The sequence below is a fragment of the Fringilla coelebs genome (assembly GCF_963513975.1).
Source record: "Fringilla coelebs genome assembly, chromosome: 5".
NCBI classification, from domain to species: Eukaryota; Metazoa; Chordata; class Aves; order Passeriformes; family Fringillidae; genus Fringilla; species Fringilla coelebs.
The window spans coordinates 38,623,174-38,650,145 of record NC_140033.1 but is presented as its reverse complement, the minus strand read 5'-3'; the positions used below and the strand labels follow the sequence as shown (position 1 = coordinate 38,650,145).

Sequence of the window (26,972 nt, the reverse complement as noted above, 5' to 3'; positions counted from 1 at the left end):
TGATATGATATTGGTATTGTTTTTAAATGTAAGGAACTAAATGTGATTGAGGTACAGAAATACATTAATTATGATGATGTATGTTTGAGTTTGGAAATCGTAAGCAATTCTGCCAAATCAGGTTATGAGACTCTAATATTTGAGAATTAACTAATAGATAATATTCATCTTGGGTTTCCTATTTGCAGGTGGAGTGTGATGCACTTCACAGAAATGAAATGTAAGCAGTCATTAGTATCCACAAAGCACTTCAGCAATAATAGTGACTGCAGTAGAAAACTCATGAGGAAATCTGACTGTATGTCTATAAGTGTTGCATAAACATTAGTTAAAAAGTATTCAAATTCAGTGTTTAGTATTAAAAGATCACTAATTTTTAAAACACATTTGTACCTGAAGTCAGTTTTGTGTGTGTGCAGTGGTTTTAAAGTGACATTACTTGGAGGGAATTTGCTGCTCTGTGCAAGTCATGACATGAACCAGGTGCTTCAGTTGCCATCTGCCATGGCTCCCTTGGCTTGGGAGACCCAGATGATTTTTGTGATCTGTGTAAGGAAAAGAGGAACGCAGGAATTTCATGTTTTCATGGTCACACATGATCAGGTAATCACTCAGGTAATTTCTAGCAAAATAGGCCTGTATTCAGAACAGTTTGAGTATGTTAATAACTAAGTAATTAAGGTGTACACTTCCTGAAGAGCTAGCAAGTACAAAATATTCAGCATTACTCACTGAGTACTGTTCTTTGTGTTCCACTTAAGAGAAGCTGTGGAAAAATACATCATGATGTCAGGAAGGGCAGTATCATGAGTTTGAATGGAACTGGCATAAGTCTGGGACGTTCTGACCTGTACTGAATTGGTTGACTTTGCAATCTTGATTTGCTTTAATTGCTTTTTTCTGTATGTATTATTGCAGGTTGGAAAAACCCCCCTCTGCATAGTAAGTTTTTAATTAATCTTCAAGGTAACTTCTGAGTTGGAGTAATAATGTTGCACGGTGTTCTTGTCTGGTATAACTGAAGGCTTTAACTACATTCAAGGATTTGTTTTGATAAAAATGAGCTTGCTAGTTACATTGTATGGATTTGTGGTTTTAGTAGAACAGATTTTAAAACAGTGGAGTCTGAATTTCTCATCAGAATGGGCTATGTCAGATGCTGTTGTAGCAGCATGGGTTTTCCATGCCAAAATCTTCCTCCTCTCTGCCATGTGAGCAAATTTAGTATATGATGTGTGTCTGTTGGTAGAGTGCTGCTGATCCATGCATGTTCAGTGGGTTTTACTGTGCCAAAGGATCTGCACATGCACATCTGATTCAGCTGTACTGCATGTGCACCATCCAATACTGCTGCTTTTGGAAAGTGCTTTCAAGTCAAATTGTGGTCTTTTTTGCCCCTAAGAAATCAGGAAGCTGAGAGCTAGCAGTTACTGATGTGAGACCAGAGGGAAAGAGGGTGGCAGTGAATTGCCTATGAGCCAGATGAAGTTGCTTGGCTAAGCAACATGTAACCTTGAGGATGCAGCTTGGGCATCCCTACTTTGAGTTGCCTGACTTCTGCTCTTGGAGGGAAATACTGATAATGTCTTTCAAGATTTGTCTTCCTGACAACTGAACAAGAAGAGAGATCTTTTTGTTTTGTGGAAGGCATTGTGTTTAGTGCTTGATCACTGTCAGCATAAGTTTGATTACCTTTGGTGGCAAAATTTGCTTTTCTTAGAAAGAAGTACAGAATTATTAACATTTTTAACATCTGTGTTAAGTAAAGTTCAATTTAATGGCTAAGTGGTTTCTGCTTAAAATTTTGTTTGATGACTGGATTTCACTCCCAGTAAACAGAATTAAATGTACCCATGAAGTCTCTTAAAATTGAAAATTTAATTTTGTGGGCCTGTGTGTATGTGCACAACTGTTTGTCACAGGACCTGCGTGAAAACTAAAGCTGAATCAAGCCTGTGTCTCTGCATGCAAGGCATTGTGAAGGCTTCCTGCTCTTACTTTAGAGTCACAGTTGTGATTAGGAATCTACAGGGTTTTCAGCACAGCCTGCTCTTCTGCAGAAGAGCCGATCCTTATGATCCTTGTAAACAGCACGTGTGAAGCAAAGTTTGTAAGTTATGATTTCTTCTGCTTAAGTTTGGTTGTGGTCCTTCCACTAAGATTTTATATTTTGGGGGCTTTATTTACTTCTGTTCTATTTTTTTCTTGTCAGATGCTGCTGCTATGTACTCAGCCTGTATGAACAGAAATTTGGTTTGTTGTTGCCCTGTTGTTTGTTTCTTTCACTATGGGAGTTCATGTGACTGTGCTCCAGAATTGCACCAGCATTAGCTGCTGGTACACTGATCTGGAGCCTTTTAGCAACCTTTATGCAGATGTAAGGAATAGGAAGCAGTTTCTCAAATTCCCAAGTGATGTTTTGAGCAGCCTAGAGGGGCCTCATATAAAGGAATTTAATTTTTTTCCCTCGCATGTTTTCTGTTTTGGACTACCTTTTTAAGTCAGCTGGGTTAGTGAGTTAGTGGGTATTCCCCCCCCCACCATCTTTTTTTTTTTTGTGGGGAAACAAGTGATACTGAAAGTATAATGATAAACTGCAGCTGAGGTTTCTTTGGCAAGAAGAGCACATACAAATTTATTGAAAAAGAGGATCTTTCTGATTATCTGCTTGTACAAATAGATTACACAGCCTGACTGATACTAAAAGCTTTTGTAAGGTATGGAAATACTCCTGATTCCTGCACTTTCCTGTGCTTCTACTCTAGAGAGAGAACTTCAGTTAATACTGCTTTCATGCCAGGAACAAATCTGAAGCCTAGGTAACAGTTATGAGTACCTTCTGGCTGTGTACAGAGAGGGAGGAGGTTCTTTCCTGCGAGACCTAGCATGGACCATGGACCAAGAGGATCCCTGCTGCAAGGTGGAGAGGCGAGACAGCTTGCTTGGTGTTGCTGAAAGATGAGCTGAAATGTATACTCTGCACAAATACACTTAGCAATAGTTGTCAGACATTTTGTAGCATGTATCATGCATTCCTGTTATTAATAGTTAGAGAATACTCAGTTACTCAGATGTGCTGGTGCATTTGGAAGGTGCATATTCCAGTTCCGTGGTGGTGGGAGGATGGCCAGGGCAGGATAGCCTGCTGCTCCATCTCTACATCCCTGCAGTCTAGTGTAATTAACATGATGGCTCAGGAGGGAGGAGAAGTTGAATTCATAGTTGTTTGGTGGAGACAGTCTGACTGTGTTTATACTGTTAAAAAGTGCAATACCTGGGTGTGAGCTCAACTGCTGCACTGCTGATAGAGCCTGTGGCTTAATTATTAGCAACATTTTTTGGCATGGTTTTGGTTCATGCTACCTAGTGCTCTCTTATGTCATACCTGAGGACTGTTTGAGGAATCACGTACCAGGAACCAGTCCTCTTAAATAGTATGAACATCACAGCACCAGTTTTGGCTGCCTGTGTAGTGCTACAAGGACATTACTAGTCTTAGCTAGCTCAGAAACAACTGCATACCTTTAATCAACTTGCTGGGGTATGCAGCACAGAGCTAGGTTTCCTGCTCTGAAAACACTGCTTTGAGTTGTAGCTCAGCCCTTGTGTGATTTCAGATACTTTTGTCTGAGGGGAGCCTACAGATTCATATTTCTTAGGGATACCACATTGTCTTTCTGGTCATTTTTCCTGCTCTGCTTTTTCTGTGAGTCACCTGAGATCAAGTTTTTTCAGCCTGATTTAATCAACAACTTCACAGCTTCTGTTCTGAGTGCCTAACTGCTTGTCCTGAACTCTTCTTCTGAGTCTTCAGCGGCAAATATTGCTTGAATATAGAAATAGAGAATCGTGAATATAAGAAAAGCTCTGTTAATTTGTTTAAATTTGTGTTTCTGGTTTTCTTATTTCTGGGATCTGTTTTCTTCTGGAAAATGCTTGACTTAGCTAGGAGTTACTTGTGTTATCCGCAGGTATTTCTTTAATTATTTTCTCTCACCTTATGTCCTTAATAGGTTTCATAGGTATAAATTGAGGATACTTACCTTTCTGTTAGAACTCTGATTGATTGCCTAGGTGTTCTTGCAGTGTTTCTCCATGGCCCCCTGGCTCTGTGTAAACAGGCAGATAAGTCATAACTCCCTTGGCTTAGCAGGGGTAATATCTATCACTTGAACCCAGGCATTTTAGCATATCTGTTAGTTCTTGTTTGAAGATATATTATTGAATTTTAATTAAAGAAAGTAGGCAAGGCTGTAAAAAAAATGAAGTTAAGGTTCACAAAGTTGTGTTGCATTTCTATGAAAAACATCTCTAGATGTTTTCAAAGGGGTGACACAATTGAGAGGAACTGCCAACTCCTTCATGGGCAGAGAGGCCCTGTAGATAGACCATGGCAAATTAGAGAATTGTGTGAAATTTAACAAGGGCAGGTGCCAAATCCTGCCCCTGGCATGGGGCAGTCTTGGTTGTGTGCATAGACTGGGGAGCAGGAAAGAGACCTGGGGATCCTGGTCAGTGGCAAGTTGAACTCAAGCCGGCAGTGCCCTGGCAGCCAGGAGGGCAACCCTGTCCTGGGGGGGCATCAGGCACAGCATCACATCCAGGCAAGGGAGGGGATTGTCCTGCTCTGCTCTGCACTGGGGCAGCCTCACCTTGAGTCCTGTGTGGAGTTTTGGGTGCCATTATGTGTTAAAGACATTTTTAAAAAGCTATTAGAGAGCATGGAGAGGAGAGCCACAAGGGTGATGAAGGGTATGGAGTGGGAGCCGTATGAGGAGCAGCTGAGGTCACTTGATCTGTTCAGCGTGGAGAAGAGGAGACTGAAGAGAGACCTCTTTGTGCCCTTCATCCTCTCAAGGGGAGGAGGAGGGGCAGGTACCAATCTCTTTACTCTTGTGACCCAAGGAAATGGCATAAAGCTGAGCCAAGAGAAGTTTAGGTTGGATATCAGGAAAAAAACTCTTCACCTAGAGGGTGGTTGGGCACTGGAACAGGCTCCCCAGGGCAGTGATCACAGCCCCAAGCCTGACAGAGTTCAAGAAGTGTTTGGACAGCACTCTCAGTCACACAGTGTGATCCTTGGAATATTCTGTTTAGGACAGGAATTGGACTTGATGATCCTGATGGGTCCTTTCCGGTGCAGCATATTCTTTGATTCAGTGATTCAGGAATGGAAGGTAAATGGTAATCTCTTGACTCCTGAGGGAAAATTGCTTTTGGGAAATTTTGGTGGGAGGAGAAGAAAGGTATTTCATCTGTCTTTTTGCTGTTTTTCACATCTGCGGTCATTCCTGGTTTGTATTAGAGTCAGATTGCCTTTCAGTTAGCATTTAGATGTTATCCCACTTAAGAGCTGAATAAACCTTGTCTGTATTGCAGAAGATATGTAACTGCCATTTCCAAACAAATATCAATGCAGAGTTGTACTGAATGTGAGAAGCAGCTTTAGTTAATCAAGATGCGATTTAAGGTAGAGGGGTTAACTTGATTTGCTGGATGAAAATAGAATCTACCTTGCTGTGTAAAAAGGCAAGAAACCCCAGCAGCAGATCTCCTTCTTCCATGTAACAAAGTTGTATTTGCTCACATCTTGAAGAATGTACAAGAAACTTTTTAGGAAGCTCGTATTTGAATTATATATGAAAAGAAAATTGTTTTGATAGCCTCATTTCAGTCAAAATTTAACCTTGCGTGTTGCAGGAATATCGTTATATAGTAATAATTTGCACTAGTGTATAGTTCTATTTCAAAACAGTATGCATATTCTTTGTGTCAGTATATATACTAGTGAGCTCTAACAACCTGATTTGATCCAGGGGATTTGCTTTAATTGTTTGCAAAACTTTTAAATAGCATTTCAGGGGATTCCAGTGAACCTTTTACATGGTCCAGCTGATTCCAGAGTCTGTACTTGTTTAAAAACAGTGTTTGTTAGGGTATTTTAACTAGCAAGTTTGTAATTTGGGTGGGTTGTAATTTGTAGGGTTGGTTTAACATCTGGAAAACTTTGTCAGACACTTGTAAACACAGACAATTCTATTTATTTAAAGCCTGATGACCAGCTTGTTTATGTAATCTCTCTGTTGGCCAGATGAAATACCAAGATGAGCCAGGAGCAAAGAGGAAAGTTAGCCAAGTTCCTTGAATCCCAGTTTGACAGAGATTTAATTGGCAGTAAATGGTTTCATTAATATAAATGCTCTCAGCTGCCTTTTCTGTCCTTACATATTCTCTTGTGCAGCAGGTGCATGTCTGTGTGTTAGTTTGTGCAGTGAATCAGATGAAGGAACTCGTGTGGAATGAGAGAAATGTTTTCTTTTGCCTTGGTTTTTTCACGTAGATCACACCCTGTCCTGCACTAATACCATCCACACAATCACTTCTGTAGACAAAACAAAAAGGGAACATGAGCAGTTTTCTGGAGCTGTGCTGATGTATGTCGCTCTGCAGTAGTTTGCAGAGTGTTCACTAATAATTTGGTTTATTAGTGAAGTATGTACTGGTAAAAGGTAATGCAAGCTGCCTGAGATCATGTGCAAAAAGTAAAAGTAATTTTAAAGCTGTGTGTGGAATACTGCATTGAAGTGAGTGTTTGATTTCAGCCTTGAACCAAGAACTGATGTAGGTAGATGTCTTTGGCAGCAGTATTTTTTCACCAGTATGAAAGAAACCATTAGCATTGTTAACAGATTACTTCTTTACTTACTGTTTTTCCATTCAGGATTTCCACAGACTATAAAAATAATTCCTCTTTTAGAGGGAGACATTCAAATGAGCATATTTCTTCATTGCTCATGAGAAATCATTCACTTTTATAGTAAAGATTAAATTGTTTAAATGTGGGTTTAAAATCAAAGTTAAAAAATATTAAGGAATATAAGGCAGATTTGTAAATAAGTATTTATGTACAAGAATAGTCATCTGCTTTTAGGTTAACTCTTTGTCAGAACAGGCATGTCCCTCCTTTTCTCCTTCCCTTTCTTGATTTTCTGCCAACCTGCAGTTCTCCAAAAGTGGAGAAGACAAGATCTTAAATTATAGATGCTTGCCTCATTTTAAGAACTCTAAGTAGTTTGAAATCTTAGATTATTTTTTGATTTATAGGCACATAATGCTATTTTCAGTGTAATTACTTATATTCATGTTGCTGGAGACTTTTGTACACACACAAAATAAATTTCTTGAGAACAGAGGTAAATAATACATTTTCCTAGTGCTTTCATCATCACTTTAAAGAATGATTGGTTGGCATTTACATTAGAGATTTCAAAGTAATAAAAATCATAATTTATCAAATCTGCAATATTAATTTGGTGTTCAGTGGATTTTTTTGTGCATTTTTAACTTTATGTTCATAGTTAGTTTCAACTACAGAAATAAAAACCACTAATACTTACTGTAGAAACATCTGTTACGAAGGACTTGTTAATTGAGTCAAGGGTTTTTTGTTTGTTTGTTTTAACAGCTGTCATTTGTAGCAAATGAGAGTATTTGCTATGCACTTTGTCTCTGAGCATTTGTTTGCTTTCCCAGCTTTTTCTGAAGAGCTAGCTTTTCTGAATAGTAGTGCCAAGCTTCTAAAAGTGTCCAGTTGAATCAAATGTACAAGTCTATGTAATTACAGCTCTATTTGCATTTAGTATATGAAAATGTTTTAGCAAATACGGGGGTATACAGTGCATTCATTATATCTCTTTAGTGTCTAGAGTACAAAACAAGCATCTCTTACCTTAAGATCTCCTTGTACAAAGGTATGTGTGCTTCACCAGACTGCAATCTCAGGTGCAATTTCTCCCCTTCCCGTGAATTCTGCCTTTCACTGCAAACCGAGGCTTATGTTCACCAGGAAGCATTTTCCTGAAGAAAAGAAGCTGTTCAAAAAATAAGAACTGAGGAAGATTAGAGCCCAGAGTTCCTACTTTATTGTATCTGCAGGCAGTTAGGCAAAATTTAGCCCAGTGTAACTCTCCATCCAAGCCTAAAAAGGCAATTGAACCACCTGCCCATAGCTAATGGGGCAGCTGGGGTGTTTCTGAGGCCATCACCACCAGGAGCTGTGTCTGATGTTACTGATGTGCTGTTTCAGTTCTCAGATACAGGGAACATGTATCTTAATGTATTAGATGAAACAATTTGAATCTCTTCAGACACCTCAGAGTCAAATCACTTCCTCAGTCATTGCTGACTGTCTTAAAGCTGAAAATCTTTAGGGCTTGAAGGGATCTTGGGAAGTCTCCAGTCCAAGTCTTGCAGACAGAGCAGGATGCCTGTAGCAAATTGCTCAGGACTGTAGCCAGTTGGGTTTTTATTATTATGACAGATAGAAATATGTCTCCATCATCTTTACCCCATCAGGAATTTGTACACATTGGCAAGATACCTCTTGAACATCCTATTCTCCTGGCTGAACATTTCCAGCACTTTCAGCTTCTTATGTGTCAGATGCTCCAGATCTTTGATCTTGTGTTCAGCTTGCTGGAGTCTCTCCAATATGTTGTTCTCATACTGAGAAGTCCAGAACTGGACCCAGTATGCCAGCTGTGGTCTCACCAGGGCTGAGCAGAGGAGAATTAGAGAATATGCTTAGTTGGAGGGGACCCATGAGTCCAACTTCTGTCCCTGAACAGGACACCCCAAGAGTCACACTATGCACCTGAGAGTATTGTCAAATGTTTCTTGAGGTCTGTCAGGTTTGGTGCTGTGATCACTTTCCTGCAGAGCCTGTTCAAGTGCCCAAGCACCCTGAGATGTGAAGAACATTTTCCTAATATCCAAATGAAGTCTCTGCTGACACAGCTTAAGACCATTCCCTTGGGTCCTGTCACTGGTCATGACAGAGGAGAGATCAGTGCCCCTTCAGGAGGAAGTTGTAGCTGCAACTTCCCCTCAGTCTCATCCAGGCTGAACGAGCCAAGTGACCTCAGCAACTCCTTGTGTGAGTTCTCCTCTAGTCCCTTTGCTGTCTTTGCAGCTCTCCTCAGGATGCTGTCCTTCAGCCTGCTGGCAGTGCATCCTGAGGATGCCATAGGCCTTTGCTGCAAGGGTGCAGAGATGGTTTATATTTGACTTGGCTTTGGATTATTCACCCCCAGACTCTGGTGCAGGACTTTGCATTTTCCTTTTTTTTAGACTTTATGGGGTCTCTGTAAGCCCGTTTTCCAGCCTGTGTCCCTCTAGATGGCAACATAGCCACCTGATGTATTGTTAACCTCTCATCCAAGTTGTTTGTAGTGTGCCAGCTTGCTGAGGCTGTACTTTGTCTCATACTTCAGGTCACTGATGAAGTCATTAGACGGTTCTGGCCCCTGTATCAATCCCTGCAAAGTGGCTGGCATCCAGCCGGACTTTATGCTGCTGCTCGTAACCCTTTGGACCTGGTAATCACTGCATCTCATGGTCTGCTTATCTGGCCTCTGTTTCCATATACATATCTTGTGTGGGAAGGTGTTGAAAGCTTTGCTATCATCTAGATAAGCATCATCTGCTTTGCCTTCATTCACCAAGTGCTCTCATCATAGAAGGCTGTCAAGTCAGACATGGTTTCTCCTTCATATATCCATGTTGATTTCACCTTCCTGTCCTTGAGGATTTGTTCCATTTTCTACTCAGGGACTGAGCTAATGACTGTCGTGTTGTTCCCTGGATTGTCCTTCTTGAAGAAAAGAGTGATATTTACTTCATTTTAGTTCTCAGAAACTTCCCCCTGCTTCCATGACCTTTCAAAGATAACCTACCCTTAAGTAGACTTTAAAAATAGCATTGGTAGCATTTAAAATTGTTTCTCTGCCCTTTTAGAGGTAAAATGAGGTTTCTGTTTCACAGCTGTGAATCACTAATTTTCAGATGCTGTCATCAATGATAAAAATAGTTATCAGTGTTAAACAAGCAATTTTGCCAAATTTGTGGGTTTCTTTAACTAGTTCCCATGAATTTGTTGAATTTTGTCCTTCTGCTTATCTTAGAGCTAAGATGTAGCACATATGGCAGAAAGGGAAAGTGCTTCATAAAATAAAATGTACTTTCAGATCAGTTTTTTTCTATAATACAAATATTTTTTAAGTTCTATTTTCTATAGTAAAATAATACTCTTTGTGTCCTAATTTTTATCTTGTTTATTTACTTACAAAGTCACTAGTGTGATGATTAGTGAAGGCAGTGTAATGTTCTGTAGAATTTTCAGAGTGGATGGAATTTCTCTTGCATCTTGTTTTAAGAGCTAATTTACTTCTTTGCCTGCAGTAAGTGTTGTAAGTAGACAGCATTTCATACTTTGCCTTTTTGTCTCGTAAAGGCAATTGTCCTTTAGCTCCTTAAATACTTTTCCTGACTTTTTACTTGTTGTTTGCTGGGGGTGTTTTGCCTATGACTAAGAAAATAATTGGTTCATGTTCTTACAACATCCTAAAAAATATTTATGGACTTACTCTGTCAAATCTGAGCCCTTGTTTACCAGTTGAAACGTGTCTTAATTTTTTAACTGAAACTTGGCAGCTTCAGTTTTTGTTTCCATCCGGAAGGACAGCAGTGGTGCTGAGGAATTGAAACAGTTTTGCTCTGCTGCTCTTGGACAAGTTGATGAACAACAATCAAAGTGCACATGTGTTTCCATACTAGTTAGTGGTGGACATGTACTGGTGGCAGGGTGTGAGGCTGCTTCATGTGTTGTGCATGCAGGGGGATGGAATAAGTACATCCAGTTTTATGATGTAATCAGAGGTGGACGCTTTAAGGTTTCTGGAGTGATATTCAGAAGCAGTGACATGGTGACAATAGTCCTGGTATTGTCTGTAACTGACAACTAAATAATGCAAAACTGACTTCTCTCACTGCAGACTTAGTTTTCTGTGGAGTAATAAGGTATTTTGGCAGTATAGCTACAAGAAAAATACTAATTAATTTTTCCTTTTTGTTTCTTTTAGGATTCCTCCAGGATGGTTTCAAGCAGGTATAAAAGGTATGAGATCTTTGTACATAACAATTTTGTTTACATTTCTGCCAGAAATAATGCTGATAAAATGGCTATTTGTAGTTGAAGTCATCATACTGCTATTGTAGATATATAGCCTGATATCAGGCAATGGACCTGAAAGATGCAGCAAGCTTATCCAAAGCCCTCTATTATGTTACTATTTTAAAATAAATTCCAGTAGTGTTTTACTGGATGTTACTAGGGCAAAATAGTTTCCCAGTTAAATGGCAAACTCGACTACACATTGCCTAGGAGCCAGTATTTTCACAGTTTAATTTATGAACCACTGTATTCTGAAGTTGAATAAAGGAAGATAATTTTGTTGCTCTCCACAGTAATAGTGAAAGATGGTTGTGTCATACTACTGTCTTCAGTTGCAGAGTTGTTTCTTCTATATAGCATGTCCTGTTTGTTATTTGTTTGTCTTTGAGTCAAGTATTACCCTAGTCATTACTCCAGCTTTTTAATCAGAGAAAAAGTTCAGAAGTTCTTGATGCATCTGACCAGTGTGCGAAATTTTTGTCCATGTGGAATTAGTACTGGCACAACTATCACAGCTATTAGGAAATGTTATGGTAATGCAGGGTCTGAAATATGTCAACTGAAGCAAGACACTTGTGTAAGAACGTTTTTATTTGCTACATGAATGCATTTCCTTTCAGGTACTCTTTACTTGGGTAAAATATGTAGGTGGTTGATTCATCGGTGTGTGTGTGTATATATATGTGTGTTATATATATATATATATATATATATATATATATATATATATATATATAATGATTTGGGTTGGAAGAGACCTTGAAGATCACCTAGTCCAGTCCCCCTGCAGGGACACTTCCCAGTGAACTAGATTTTTTAGAGCCGCATCCAATTTGGCCTTGAACACTTGGAGGGAGGGAACACCCATGGCTTCTCTGGACAACCTGTTCCAGAGACTCACCTCCCACACTGTAAAAAAGAATAGCCTCTCCTGTTATGCTTTGGCTTTCCTAGCATGGTGTGTTTTATATTCCCAGGCTCTTGTAAACCCAGTTGAGTGATGCTTTTTCTTTAAATCACTTTGTCATTGCAGAATGGGTGGGCTTATTGTCACAAGCCTAATAACTATGTAATTTCATTATTCATTTCTTATTAATCAAGCACATTTTAGTTAAGTCTTTACTTCCTCTTTAGTCCCGGTACAGAATTTTATTGCTGTTTGTATCTGCAAATACTTTGTGGTGTGTGTCATACTTTTGTGGCTTTTCATAAACCTTATCTCTGCTTGCATGCTGTATATACTCGCTTGCAAAAACTTGCTTGTGCGTGGGGTGGTAATAAATAGAAGTTTGCACAACCATGTTGGTAACTTTTTTGAAAATAATCTAATTCTGCTGATTAGCATTGCAAAAGTAGGAAATGCCAAAGCTAGAAAATGCTAAATAAGACTTGGTTATCCAGTCTTCTGTCAGTCAGCTTTAGTTATATGTGGGATATAGTCTTTGTCAACTTCCTTTGTCAGGGCTGGCATCACATGCAGGAGGAATCTGACTTGCTGCGGGCTGCTGTTCAGTATTTTAGGGATGTTGCCATCTATCTTATTTATTGCATAGTCTTGAACTTAAAGTTGAAAGTGAAGGATTATTTGCCACTGTCAACAGAGTGCCCAGTGCTCACAAATTTCTCAGTGGGTTTTAGTCTCCTTGAGGTATATGATGCCCACTGTGGTTGGAGTTAATAGTATCAATTAATTTTCTACTGTATTTGAAAATTTCTACCTCCCTGAACTAATTTTTCCCATAAGGGTACTTAAGGTATGGCTCCCAGTGGTTTTACTTTCTTGTTTGAATGCTAAAGGAGTCAGAACCAGAATTGTTCTGGCTTGTTTGTTTCTTCCAACATCTGCAGTAGGTGAAGGTCTTACAGAAAGCAGCCTCCTCTACAGTAATTCTTATTCAGATCACTGAGATCTCACTGAAGTCCCAAATACAGTAGGAGTCCCTTGGAAAGTCAGTTGGTTAGAACATGGTGCTAATAACACCAAGGCTGTGGATTCAATCCCTGAATGGGTCGTTCACATAAGAGTTAAACTCTGTAATCCTTGTGTGTCCCTTCCAACTCAAAATATTCTGTGAATCTGTGAAATGGAAAATGCCATTCTGTGATTGCACCTAGAATTGGAATGCTAATGCCTGAAGGCTGAATTGAGATAATAGGCTGCTTCAAGGCTCAAATACATTCAGCTTAATTTGTTTTTAACAGTCTTGGGTGTACTCCCTTAGGGTGTACTTCCTCAGTGAAGCATGTTTCACATTGGGACAAGCACTTTGAGATCCTCTTTGAAACTTACTTGTAAGTGGCCAGTACTTTGTGGGAGAGAGATGATTGGTAGACTTTATAGACATATGATAGCAAATAGGAAACTGTATGTTCCTGAAATGTTGGATTCTGTAATAGATTCTCTTTCCCATTGAAAGATGGAGTTATTTGTCAGAAATAATCAGGTTGCTTTCTTCCATTCTTACTACTGCTTTTTCTCTTTTGCCTTCTCACTCTTCCGCGGTTATGCCAAACATGGCATCTTTTTCATTTCAGCACTTTTCTTCACTTCACTGGTTTCCATTTCCTAGCACAGTTAGGCACTCTTTCCTTTCTCTTCCCCATTTCTCTTACATCCTTAAATTTAATCATCAAGGTCCTAGTCTTCTCTTTATTATTTAGCTGATTTTGTGTATGTGGTTTTTTTCTTGGTTTTCTTTTTTTTTTTCCTGTTTTGTCTCCATAATCTGTCCTTTCTGACTTCTAGTCCTGGATTACTGATATAATTCTGGACTTGCAATACCTTTCCCTTTAGCTGTTTTCAATGTTTTGTGTTACGATCTTAGAGATTCTTGTACAACTTCAACAATTCCGTGATTCTGCCTCTACACTGAGATACCCATCCTCCTGTATCTGACAAGAAAAGATATTAAAAAGCAGAGAAGATCAGTTGTGTGTTCTTACAGAATCTTTGTTTTCCTCGTGTGTTCCAGGACTAAAGGAATTGCACAGATTTTCCACTATGAATTACACTGCCTACTTTCCCCTATATGGATGCAACAATCCATGACTAAACATTTATATGACATTGCTGGGAAACCTATTTCACTGAGTGTCCATTGACTGGAAAGCATGTTTACAAATGAACTCTGATGGCTTCTGTGTGTTGCTGTGTGCTTAGTGACTTGGACAAACTGAGCCTGTCTCTTTGTGCTGTAAAGTAAATAAAAGTTTGTGATGAGGATCTTAGTCTATAGTTGTAGCCTGTCATCTGAATTTACGTCAGAAATTTTCACATCCCCCAGAAGTTTGTGGAGGGGTTCCTTTGTAGTTGCATTATTAAGTGCATGAAATATTTTCAAGAGAAAGTGATGGTTTTGCTGTGGTCTGGAGTGCTACTGTGAGGTTTATTAAAACCATGACCAGAATCTGCAAGGTCATACTGGCATGAAGGCCACAGGACGTGCAGGAGAGTGTTTGGGAGCTGTGGTCAGTCGTGTCCTAACTGTGAGCTTCATGTGTTTTAAATGGCTAGGTATACTTAAGTTGTAATAGCCCATACCAACTTCCCATTCTTCCATTTTCCTCTCAGGTTTTTTAATGTCATATGGCTCGTCTTGGCCATTTCAAACTACTGTTAGGAAACTGGCTCTGCCATTTTTTGCACTGCTTTGTGAATAGATATTTTAAGTACTAAACATATTGCCATTAGTAAGAATGGTTTTCTGATTGAGGTCTGATGGTATCAGCATAGTTGATGTTACCCAGTGATTTCTCAAACGTGAGAAGGACAAAGTGCATTTTCTTTATTGAAGTATTTAAGTCTAATCTACATGTAAACATGAATTATGTTTCTTTTGTAAACTAAAAGGCTTGTCTGCAAGTAACAGCAATGCAAGATATTTATGCAGACATAGGAATATTTTAATAAACAAAGTTTGTTCTATCAGATTACTTTAAAGACTGTCTACTAGTTTTTGAACCAATTCAGTTTCTTTTTAAAAAAAGTTGTAAAGCAAACCTTGCAGATTGGGATTTAAAGATTTTTGCATGGTTCTTGAATCGGACAGATCAACTGGATTAGTTTACCAAAAGAGCTAGATTAAAATCTCTTTATGGCACAGAAGTGTATTCCCCTTATAAGTTTGTTTACTACTGGAAATGAATACAGTATGGTATGGTTTTATGGCTTCCAGTCAAAATGTCAGAGAGGATATTTGCCCCCTCTTCTAGGATAGTGCAGCACAATAGCATGGAACCTTAGAGGTAGAGACTATTTAGCAGTAATTGTAAAAGACTCCATCATACTTGAGTTTATCATTCATGTAAGAGTCGAAAAATAAATGGGGAAGTAGAGACCATAAAAAGAGAAGGTGCTTCAGAGCAGTCATTGGAGGGGCTCTGAAATTTGAACACTGCTGAAATTGCCTTGCTCAGTGTTTTTAGATGATTATAAAACTTAAACTATAACAGTTTACTTTCCATCATACTAATCTTGATCTCACTAATTAAAAAAAAACCACAGCTGCAAAATAGTGTTTCATAATGCTTTGTCCAGACTTGCCTGCTTGCCTGTATTTAGGAGTTTCACAGTGAGGGCTGGCTTTGGAAGCATTGTCTCATCTCACTTCTTACCTTAGGACCACTGCTTTGCAGATATGAGCATTTTATTCTAGACAGGTGTCACTTAACAAGTTTTTCTTGACTTTTGTAGCCCTTCTTGAGACACTGCTGATGTTATGAGAAGGCATAAAACATAGGCTTTATTTCTGCAAAATGTTTTGATGGTCTAAACTCAGGCTGGAGCTCTTCACTCCCCCTTGGCCAGTGCTCATGCAGCTGGGTAAGCTACTGCTTCAGGAAGACACTGTGGCTGCAAGCTGATGGCTTCCTTTTGCTTGGCTGCTTGATTGCTGCATTGTGGTTTGAGTAGTTTCCCATTCACCGGGAGGCCAGAGGCAGGAAAAGTGGAGGAGCCTAGGGAATGCAGCTGTAGAAGAGGTAAGAGCGCCTTTCCTTAGCTCAGTTCTGAGAGTCACAAATGTGGTTTAAGCGGTCTGAAGTAACAGAAAGTCAAGGTGCCCTGTTTAGAAATGATTGTCCTTTGCTTCTTCCAGAGAAGCTGTTAGCAACTGACTGGGTTGTAGTGACATAAATAGCTAGGAGTTTCCAAATCAGGTACAGTTATAAAATTCTAGCTTAAAAATAAACCTGTCATAGTTGAAATACAGCTTGGAGAGGGTGATTCTCACTGGGTGAAATGGCAATTTGGACAATACTTTAGAAAGACATTGAGAGGATCAAAGAAGCATTGGAAGGAGCGAGAGATATTTCACCTTGCTTTTAAACCTGTCCCTGTATGAATACCTGATTTTGTTGTAAAGAAAATAACTAGAAATATCAAACCAGAATTTCTGTTTCTCTTAGAGGAGTCAAACTGATTTTGCTATATTGTTTTTGTTTTAAGTATAGCCAGAAAAACACCTTGTAAAATATATTTATAGTTGTGTATTTTTATATATAAGCATAACCTACAGGTATACTTCCATAGACAGTATCTTTGTTGGGGGTGATTCACAGATGTTTCCTCTTAGTGAAGAGGCTCCAAGTTCAGTGATACTGTTTTCCTAGTCATCATTCCAGTGGAAAGGATCCTGGGGTGCATCAGGCCCAGCATCACCAGCCAGGCAAGGGAGGGGATTGTCCTGCTCTGCTCTGCACTGGGGCAGCCTCACCTCGGGTGCTGGGGGCAGGTTTGGGTGCTCTGATATAAGACAGACATGAAGCTCTTAGAGAACATCCCAAGCAACAAGAAAGGGTGAAGGGACTGGAGCAGGAGGCCTTTGAGGAATGGCTGAGCTCACTTGGTGTGTTCAGCCTGGAAAGGGGAGACTGAGGGGAGGCCTCACTGCAGTTACAGCTTCCTTGTGAGGGGGAGAGGAGGGTCTGGTACAGATATCTTGACACGTGTGATCCATGACGGGACTCAAGGGAGGGGCATAAAGCTGAGTCAGGAGAGGTTTAGGTTGGGAATCAGGAGGTTTTCCAGCCACAGAGTGGCTGGGCACTGGAATAGGTTTCTCAGGGCAGTGGTCACAGCATCAAGCCTGTCTTGAGTTCAAGAAGTGAACAATGCTCCCAGGCACATGTGACTCTTGGAGTGTCCAGACCAACAGCTGGACTTAAATTATCCTGATGGGTCCCTTCCAACTCAGCATATTCTGATTCTGTGATTCTTTCTCATTTAAAACTCATGAAGTGACATTGCATCTGAAGATTTAAGTTCCATTCTTTGTGAAAGATGTTTCTGTTGTGCCATGGGTAGTACTTTTTTGCCATTGCTGTGTACTAGCCATTGGTTATAATGCCCAAAATAACAAACTTTTTATCTGTTATATTCCTTGTGTTAGGTTTTGGACTGATGCCATCTTAAATTGGTTTTTTTTAATCCTATTTCTTAGAAGCCTCCATGATATGTTCTTTGTACTTTCCTACAGTGAGAAGGAATGTGTTCAGTAGGGTCTGCTGCCCAGTGGAATAGGTGAGGAAATTCAAGTGTGAGTGTCAGGAAAAAAACCCCTAAAAATTAAAGAATTTTCTTTATTAATTCAACTTTTCCTGTCCAGGTATTCTTTCTTCTAATCTTTGTGTAGGAGCTTCTGCCAACATCACTCACTGGAGCTGAGTTTAAATACTCCAGTATGGTGGCAAAAGTGTTCATTTTTAAATGATGAAAAATTGAGACCTCTTTTTGTGTGGTCTCTCCTTGAGATATTAACAGCACGAAACTACATGTCTTTTAGGAAACTCAATAATCTAGAATTTATAGAGTTAAGTTTAAATATTTGTCTTGTGTTGCAACATGCATATCCGGTCCTAGAAATGTTTTATAAAAAATCTTCTGGATGAAGAATAAACAGTGCTAAATATGGTAATAACATTAAGCTACAAAATTCCTTACAATTGTGTCAGTGTGTCTTGGAAACTTCACACATACTGGAGCAAAAGAATATTTATATCCACGAAAAGACATCCCTTTGCCAGATACTCCTGCTTTTGATTTGCGCTGTATTCATCTAAATCTGCATGTTGTCAGCAGGGGTTTTCTAGAGTTATGAAATGCAAAATTGTTAAATGAACACATTAATCATATACTCTTCTGTGTTTTAAAGGAAATGTAGGGATGCTCGTAGTGCTTTTCATTCTTTTCCTAAGTGGTCTAGAACACCAGTGTGTACATACTTCAGCTGTGTGATTTTGCAGAATCACAAGCTGGTTGATGTTGGAAGGGACCTCTGGGGGCAATCTTGTCCAGTCCCCTGCTCAAGCAGGGCCACCTAGAGCTGATTATTGAGGACCACCTCCAGGTGGCTTTTGAGTATCTCAGATTTTTGGTTTTGTCTTGGCAGTTTGTCTGTATATTTTAAGTCTAAGTGTAATTTTGGTGAATTGGAGAGGGAGAGTCTCTTTGCCTGCTCTCAGGGCACTCTGTTCTGTTGTTCTTAGTTATTCATTAGAATCTTCATTGAAGGTGAGTAACATTACTGTTTAGGAAGAAAATGGGAGGACCCTGTTAGTTTTGTGACTGAAAATGCTTGACTTGTTACACATATTTTTAAATTAGTACTGGTTTTTTACATGCCAGTAGTAATGGAGAACCTGCATGCTTTTTAAAAAATCTAGCTTATGTGCACTTGCAGTGCTTATCTGTTGATTCCATGACTGATTTTTAATAAAGAGACATGTAATCTAGACCAAGTGGTCTCAAGGGACACTTAAGGAATGAGCATCAGCCAATGGAACTCTGACAAACTCCTCTGTACCAAAGTTCTGAAGTAAAATATCTGCAGATGGCATAAAATTGCTTTGTTGAGTCACATCACTTTCTCACTTCAGTTTACTTTCCATTCCCTTACGGCCAAATCCACAGTTCCTGAAAAGTTAGTCAATATTCTTCTTATGTTTTGGACCTGTACTTGTTTTTTCATCCCTTATGTTTTCATCTAGTTAAAAAGATTCTTGGTTTAAACTCTGTAGTGGCACTTAAGTTCTTGAAATAAATTTTAAAAAACCCAACAATTTAGCTTGGTTTTTAATGTGCATAGTTAATGAAACTTGAAAAATAGGATAAGTATGTGTTTATAATGTATTACCCATGTGATGAAAGCTGCATTATCCAAGTATTTGAATCCCTGAAGCAGTGAATTTAGTGAGTTCTCAGCCACACAAGAGCTGGGGAATATGTTCTCTGCAGTTTATTAGACTGACCTACTGACTGCTTTGGAAAGCTCTTCTGTGACTGCTCTCATTTCCACTTGGTTAAATGTGTGAATGGGTGTCTGCTTTGCTCTGCCCCTCACAGTACAGCTAATGCACCAGAAGACGATGCTCCAAACCGATTCTCCCGACCAGAGAGGACAGCTTACAGCAGATACAGCAGAGATGCAAATTCTTCTGGCAGTTCTCTACCAAGTAACTCTTTGGAGAAGAGGATTGAGGAACTTGAATGGGTAAGCACCAACTAACCTTTCTATGGTTTCTATGGCATACATCTGAAATAAAGTAGTTTTGAGACTCTGTGGGGAAATTTGCAGGTAAAATACATAGAAATGATGCAAAATGCCTGAAGTACAGATAGTTATGTCTACAAAAACATATAAAGAGTCAGACTGACTGGGAAGGATGTGAACTTTCAAATCACAGATGTTTAGTTTTCATTTGGTATGTAAGTGAGAAATAGTTAAGGCAAAGATAATACACTTAGAGAGCCAGCAGTGCTCTGTGTGCTTCTCCTGTGTACCTCGTGACACACCAACTGAGAGCAAATACCTTGGGGGAAGAAGGAGCTCACTGGCTGTTTACAAGGTTACAAGCTGGTTTCTGATCTACTTGTTGGTTTGGTTTTTTTAGTGTTCTGAAATATTGTAAAAGTTGTTTGTTAGAGCTGTAAACATTCAAAACACATATTTAAAATGGTTTGCATTGTTTCATACTGATTTAATAAAAACAGTTTTGGGAGAATGTAATAATGTTAAAGCTGAGCTTTTTGCCTAAGCCAGTATTTTGCTCAATAATTTAATCTGTGTAATCTATTTCTGGCTTCTCTGTCTTCCTCTGAAGTGGATTTTTTGTGGGTAACTTCACAAATGTTCTTGAATCGTATGGGTGAAAGTTACTGAGTTAACACAATTTGAATAGGTCTTTTTTTGGAAAGGGGGAAAATGACATGTATTTTGTAGAAATTGCTGGTTTTGATTTAAGACTTGAGGAGCCTTCATTTGAGTAAAGTACACCATAATCCTCTCTTCTAAATCATCTTCTTTCTGAAATACTTTAATTGCCAGTAAAAAAAATAGAAGATTTAAGCACCTTCTTTCCTAATGAACATTTTCATTCTTTCTTACATTCAGGCCCACAGATTTAAAAGTGAGTCTTCATTTCTTGTTAATGGTATTATTAAAAAAACCAACAACAGAAAAGCCAACCAACAATAATTTGGGAGCTGATACTTTACATTTACTTCTTCTGTTTTTGTCCCCTGTCCAATTCTGTGTTCAAGCTTCAGTTTAATATAAATTAAAACATCATCACTTGAATCAGATACCAAATAGATTTGCTGTTGTAAAATATTCTTAGATGAATCTTTAGTTCCTTGAAATGTAAAAAGGACTTGAAGATGTGAGTTTGACTTGCTGTAGGAAAGGAATTATAGATAAATGTGTGTGTGTTCTTCTTTCTTTGTTGTAGACGATGTTAACTTAAAACTGTCTCTTAAAACAAGAATTTTCATTTTCAACTTCATTCTGTATTCTGGTTATAGGAACTTGCAAAAGAAAGGCAGGAAAACGCAAGATTAATGAAGATGGCACAGGACAAAGAGGAACTAATTGGAAAGCTGAAAGAAGAAATTGATTTATTAAACAGAGTAAGCAAATACTTTCTTACATGGCTCTATAAATAGGAAATAAGTGTCTACATTCTCTGTTGTATTCTTCAGGTGACATCCATTGGGCAAGGTCAGAAAGAATTAATTGGGGGGTTTTTTGTATTTGTGTAGCTTATCAAGAGGTATATCAGTAAGTTGTGTTTTCTTTCTAAGGTGACTTGTATTTGTCATTATTAACTTCCCTAAGTCTGGTCAATTCCTTGTTGTTATAAGTGTTTATAAAGCAAGGGTAAAAAACCAAAAGCTCTTTATATTTTGACAGATATTCTCATACTCTTTATTGTTGATCCCAAGTAAAGGCAGAATAAGACAGAGAGCAGGAGACATGAGGTAACATCACCAGGCAAGGTGTGAAGGTGGGAGAAGAGGGGTAGAAGAGTGAGACATGCTTGGAAATGGGACAGGATAAGTTATTTTAAAGTTGATTAAAAAATAGCTGCGCCAGTTTTAAGGGCAAACAGAAATTCTCTCATAGAGTGGATTATTGACCTCATCCTGCACTTCCTGGCTGAGGTGTGAAGTCCTGGTGTACTAGAGATACATGCCTCTCTTCTAGTCCAGTGTGATAGGGCTCTGGTGAATCCATCAGTGAAGGGAGGCATGAAGAGTGTCAGACCTACATTTTGCAGCTCTTCATTAGTAGCAAATAAGGACACGATTCAGAAGTTTGCAAACTAACCTAGAAAATTAAAAGAGATGAGATTATTCTGAAACACATTTTGGCTTTTATATGGGGAAAGTTGGAAGTTTATCTGTAGGATAAATGAGGTGATGTTGGTTTTAGACAGATTTCTATTTTAACTGAGGCACTGCTCTTCATGCAGTTCTTTCATTCTGTGAAGAATCTGTCACATCTAAGCTTATTGGCCTTATTGCAGTTGAGGCAGGTGTTCATTCCTTCTGCATAATGGATGGCAAAGCTATTTAATACTGTTGGTCACGTCTGACTTCCTCACTCAAGGGTTGGAAAGAACAAATTGAAAGAACCTAAATTACTGAAATCTTGGGGTTTAGGACCACAGCTTTTTGAAGGGTTTGATATTCCAGAAGCAATGTTATTTTTTTTGGCTATACTTGAAGTGTGATGTCCTAAATGAAATCCATCAAGTGTCTTAACTAGAAACTGTCTTTGAGCATCCATAGTAAAGTTAGGCACTGTCAGTGCATTGCCTCTGTTAAGTACAAGAGCAATTTCTGCTGGTTGTATGGAAGCATACATAAACTAAATAAAGTAATTTCTAAACCAACTTTGTTTTATATTGACTAAATATTACCTTTCTGTGAGATCTACAAAGCCATCTTATTGGTGCTCCCTAGGTAGATACTTTTAAACACAGAAGAGAAGCGATTTTTTTGGTCCATCAGGTCAGCATTTTTCATACCTTTGAGTCTGTTTGCTCAATAGAGTGCAAGTTATTTATGTCTGTGTCTCTTAGGCTTTTCTTAATGATGAATTAGCTGCCTTTTGATTTTATGACCAGCACAGTTATTTGTCTTCTTGAACTCATGTCTCAGGTGATGCTTCCATTAACACAAATGTATTTACTTTCCAGTTTATTAACTCTTGAATTTGATTGCTTCTATATTGGCTATCCATGTGGATTCAGAAAGAGAAAATGTTCAAAAAATTAAGAGAAGCTGCAGAAATATCACATCATTCTCATGATAGAAGGTTATGGAAATTAATATGTCAGTTGTATTTGCTTCACATTTATCATCATAACTGAGAGCATGAGAGCCAGCACTTGGGCGTCCATCTGATGGAGTGTCCCTCTGTGGGCCTAGCACCAGTAGTGGATGCTTTTCATGGAAGAACAGCTGCAATCTTCAGCCTTCTGTTCAGATAAAAAGAAGTCCTGAGGACTGAACTTTATTTAGTGAGTCTATGCAGAGGTTGTCTTAAAAGATTTTGCTGGTAGGCAGCCTAAATAGGGGTCTCTAAATGTGACCATCTACACATTCGTGGTTCTCCTTCACCTTTTCTGTTCGTCAAAATATATAGTTACTGGATGCTAGCATGTGCAGGTATGGGAAGAATATCACATCAGATACCATAGATTACTTCTTAAAAGGTCATTTTATTGTGTATCTTTCTGACTGCTCAGTCCATATTTAGCAAAACGCTCTTTCTAGAAGTTTTAGTCAGTTCATAACCACAGATGCATCCCTGATTGGCAAAGACCATGTGTTGCATTTGAAAAACTTTTTCTAGAATCATGAGGACTTCTTGGTAGAATTTTTCTCATTTTAAGTGAATATGTTTATTTAATGTGACATTATCCTTTTACTGAGCTCAGTCAGTACATCACAGAGATACTTAGAGAAGATGAGTTGCATTTATATTGAGGAACAGAAAAGGCTTTCTCCTATAAAGGGCATTCTCTCATTCCAGTATTTAGACATTAAAAGTATGTCTGCCATGTTCTTTGTAAGAAAAGGGCAATTGCTTCATAAAAACCTTAAATGTCTGAAAGGCATCTCAAAATATTCGAATACTTTGTAGGCAAATTTCAGCTGTCAATTAGTTTACTCTTAGTCACCTCTGACCTTACTGAGATGTCAGTGTAGTTAGAAGTGTGTTTGGAGAGAGTCTGTCAGTGGGGATTTACAGTCCAGTTAATGTCAATTGTGTAGTTATCAGTTCTTTTGGTATGTGAAGTTCAAGCTTTCCTGCTATTGCATCTTTTTTGCTAATAAGCATAAATTAGTGTTGTAATTTTGAATAAGGAACTTGAAATTTCAGAGTGGCAGAACTCCTCCATCTCTCAACCCATTGTTTCTGTAGATACTTAAAGTGCAGCAATTATTTTTCCTGGCTTATATTCAAGAAACTTTTACATGTAGTAATTTCTGGAATGTTATTTTTGCAGCATAAACATTTCGCAGTCTTGTAATATTTTATTTTGATGGCCTGATCAACAAGTTTGAACATTATAATACAAGTTTTGTGTTTACCAAACTAAAAAAAATAATTTTATTGAAAATGTGTTGTCCCTTCCGTCTATCTGATTATTAATCTAAATTGCACAAAAGAGATTATAAAGTGTATTTGTTTATACTAAATTGTATTTATAGCATCTATCCACCAAAACTTACCCTGTTTAGGTATTTAAGTATCTGTTATGTTGCTTTTCCTGGAACTGACTCCTACTGTGATGCAGCTTTACTTCTGTGAGGCAAAGAGGAATTTCTGCTAGTGATTTCTTGATTCCACTCTAGAAAACAATAAGAGGATTGCAAAGTATTGAGGTGTGGATTTTAGCTTGGCAAGCTGAAGAGACTTTTAAAAATCATCATACCAATTGAACAGATGATCTCTATTGTGCATTTCTGGAATGACCTCACTGAGAAAGAAATAAGAACCTGGGCTTCGTATGTCAAACCCTGCATAACAACTTAAAGGGCCAAGAGAGAGAAAATCTTCTCTTTACTACTTAAGGCAAGAGGACAGTTTGGCAGTCTTGAATCAAAAAACACATAGGATCTCCAGTGAGAATTCTAGTTCGTTTTCCTTTGCCCACCTTTCATTTTTCTCCTTAAAATCCTGTCCTTGACATCACTCTTCTGTTTCTTCATTCTTTTCTAGTTCACATTCTGTTTCTTGCATAAGATTTTTGTACACGGAAATTACGTTTATTGAATCAATGTTTGTATTAAGCAGTCGTTATTAATGATTTTCACTTTAAAGGCTTGAAAAAACTTGTTAGGAATGAAGAAGAGAAATGGGAACTGGACAAAAATGCTAATTAGTGGAAAAGATACAAACATTTGTGTGTGTCAAACACATTTGCAAACACTGTGAAAGCAGTCTATTCGAGCACCCATTACTACTCTGTGCACGCTGCCTGTTCTTCCAGTAGCACTTCAGACAGAAGGTACCCAGTCCATTTTTATTTTTTTTTCACAGAAAAAAGTGAACTGGCATGTCTTTTTCTGAAAATTTTGATACTTAATACACAAACCAGGATTTCTTGCAGTAATAATCAGTGATTTGTATACATGGGAGCCATAGTTGCAGACAAGCAGTCAGGGAAGCAGGAACAGGAGCTGATTAATACACTCTCTGTATATGTCAGAAAAATAATCACCCCCATTCTATTTTGGTTTCTTTATAAATTCATTCCTGCTATAGCTTTGATTTGAACATGTTTCTGTTTAAGGTGCTTAGGAATATAATATTAATGTTTTGTAATTATAGTAACACTTAGAAACCAGCTGGTTTACCAGTTGTAAGGGTACCTACTGTGACACTAATTCTTCCCTGTCCCAGCTTCCTCATTTCAGAGCCAAGATACTAAATTTCTGCTGCTACTAATTGAGAATTTTTATTTCTATCCTGAGAAGTGTTTATTTTTCTTTTTTCTTGTACAGGATCTAGATGACGTAGAAGATGAAAATGAGCAATTGAAGCAAGAAAACAAAACCCTCCTAAAAGTTGTTGGACAGCTGACAAGGTAGAAGATTCAGATGTCAATGAGGAAAGATTTAAAAAACTACTGATTGAACACTAAGGTCAATATAGTAATATTTCCTGTGTTGCAGTATCATATAATGACTGTCTTTGTATTTATTGTTAGGAAACCAGATGAATGTTTATTTTCATAGTGCTTTCTCCTTTGTTCAATGAAATGGCATAAAATTTGGGGTGTATTTTTAGCTTTCTTTTCACATAAGCATGATTAAAATTTTCAACATGTTTCAAAATTTAAAGTTCAAAAATATTTGGATTTTGTATCTTCAGATTACAGCTGCATAAATTACAGTAATCTAAAACTCATAGCATCAAGATCATTTTCAGTCCATGTGGGTGTATATTTTTGAAATGAACGGAAGCAATACATATGAGCTTTGTTTACACAGATTCAAAATATGTATTTTGGGAAATGCTTCCTTTTTTGTTCAAATAGCTGTAAAGTGGATGCCTTATTACTGATGTATAACATTTTTCAGATTGATGACTTGCTCTAGAACTCTTGTATGTTGAGGTTTTTTACTGTGTCTGAAAGATTGACAATAGTAGAGAGTAGCAAATTTTTTTTTCTGTGTTTAACAGTATTCTGTCAGAACGGGAAGGTTTTACTAAAAATCTACAAAACAAACAAATGCAAAACACCACAAAGCCAGATAAATCACTTCTCATATCAGCATTAATAAGTTCTTAGAATCACATTGAAGTTGTGCACTGCAGTTTATTTTATGGCTTTTGCTTAAGCAATGAATTGCAAGTTTGCAATCAGACAGTTAGTTTGCTGTGTTGAGAATTCAAACAAAGCCTGGAGCTTTCATTTTAGCAAAGACACTTCTTGTTGTCATCCTAAAATTTGTAGTGATCATAACCCATACAAGTTTTTGGAATTTTTTTTTTTAAGCTGAGTGAAATTTTTTTTGTACATGACAAAGTAGAGGGGCATACTAGTGATTTGTGCCTTTTTGAAACATCAAATGGTATACAAACCCCATTTTTATCCTTGATTTTAAACTAACAAGTTGTTTAAAAAGTGCCTGGTTGGATGTTACAATCCAGTTATGACTGTGTGTGGATTCTTCTATAGCATGATAGCTGACAAAATTTTCCTTAGGCTTTAATCACAGACCTCAGTTGACCTTTAGACTAAAATTTATTTGTACTTTATTTCATCTTAATGCAGCACATTTTTCATTCCTGGTCAGATTAAATGTACATACCCTTTAAGGAAAGACACTAAAAATTAAAACATTTCAAAGAGTCCAGGCTTTTTATGGACAATTTTGGTGTCAGAAAGTTACATATAGTTTTTTCTACCTTAAAACTTAAAAGCAACTTTAATGTAACAATATAACAGTATTGTTATATTAATATATATATGTGAAACATAGGTGACAATTGCCTTTTCAGATTTGCAAATTGTTTTCATGATGTGCATTTAATGACATTGTTTCCTAAATTTAAAATTCCAGCTATTGTTGTTACAGTTTGGATTGTTTTGGATATAGGATAGATTATTTTGCATTTATGCATTCTGATGAGGAAAGACTTTTCAAAGCTTTAAAGTGTTT

At 38.0% G+C, this 26,972-nt stretch overlaps 1 protein-coding gene across 1 annotated transcript in view; it reads left to right on the top strand.

Moving 5' to 3' along the window:
* Positions 1 to 25,701, top strand: part of PAWR (pro-apoptotic WT1 regulator) — a 69,513-nt gene extending 43,812 nt beyond the window's left edge. Inside the window, exons 3-6 of the mRNA XM_084206032.1 lie at positions 10,920 to 10,954; positions 19,353 to 19,500; positions 20,811 to 20,915; positions 25,308 to 25,701. Of these exons, the coding sequence (XP_084062158.1) occupies positions 10,920 to 10,954; positions 19,353 to 19,500; positions 20,811 to 20,915; positions 25,308 to 25,394 (375 nt within the window). The 3' untranslated portion in view covers positions 25,395 to 25,701. The remainder of the gene's footprint in view (positions 1 to 10,919; positions 10,955 to 19,352; positions 19,501 to 20,810; positions 20,916 to 25,307) is intronic.
* Positions 25,702 to 26,972: the final 1,271 nt, after the last annotated feature.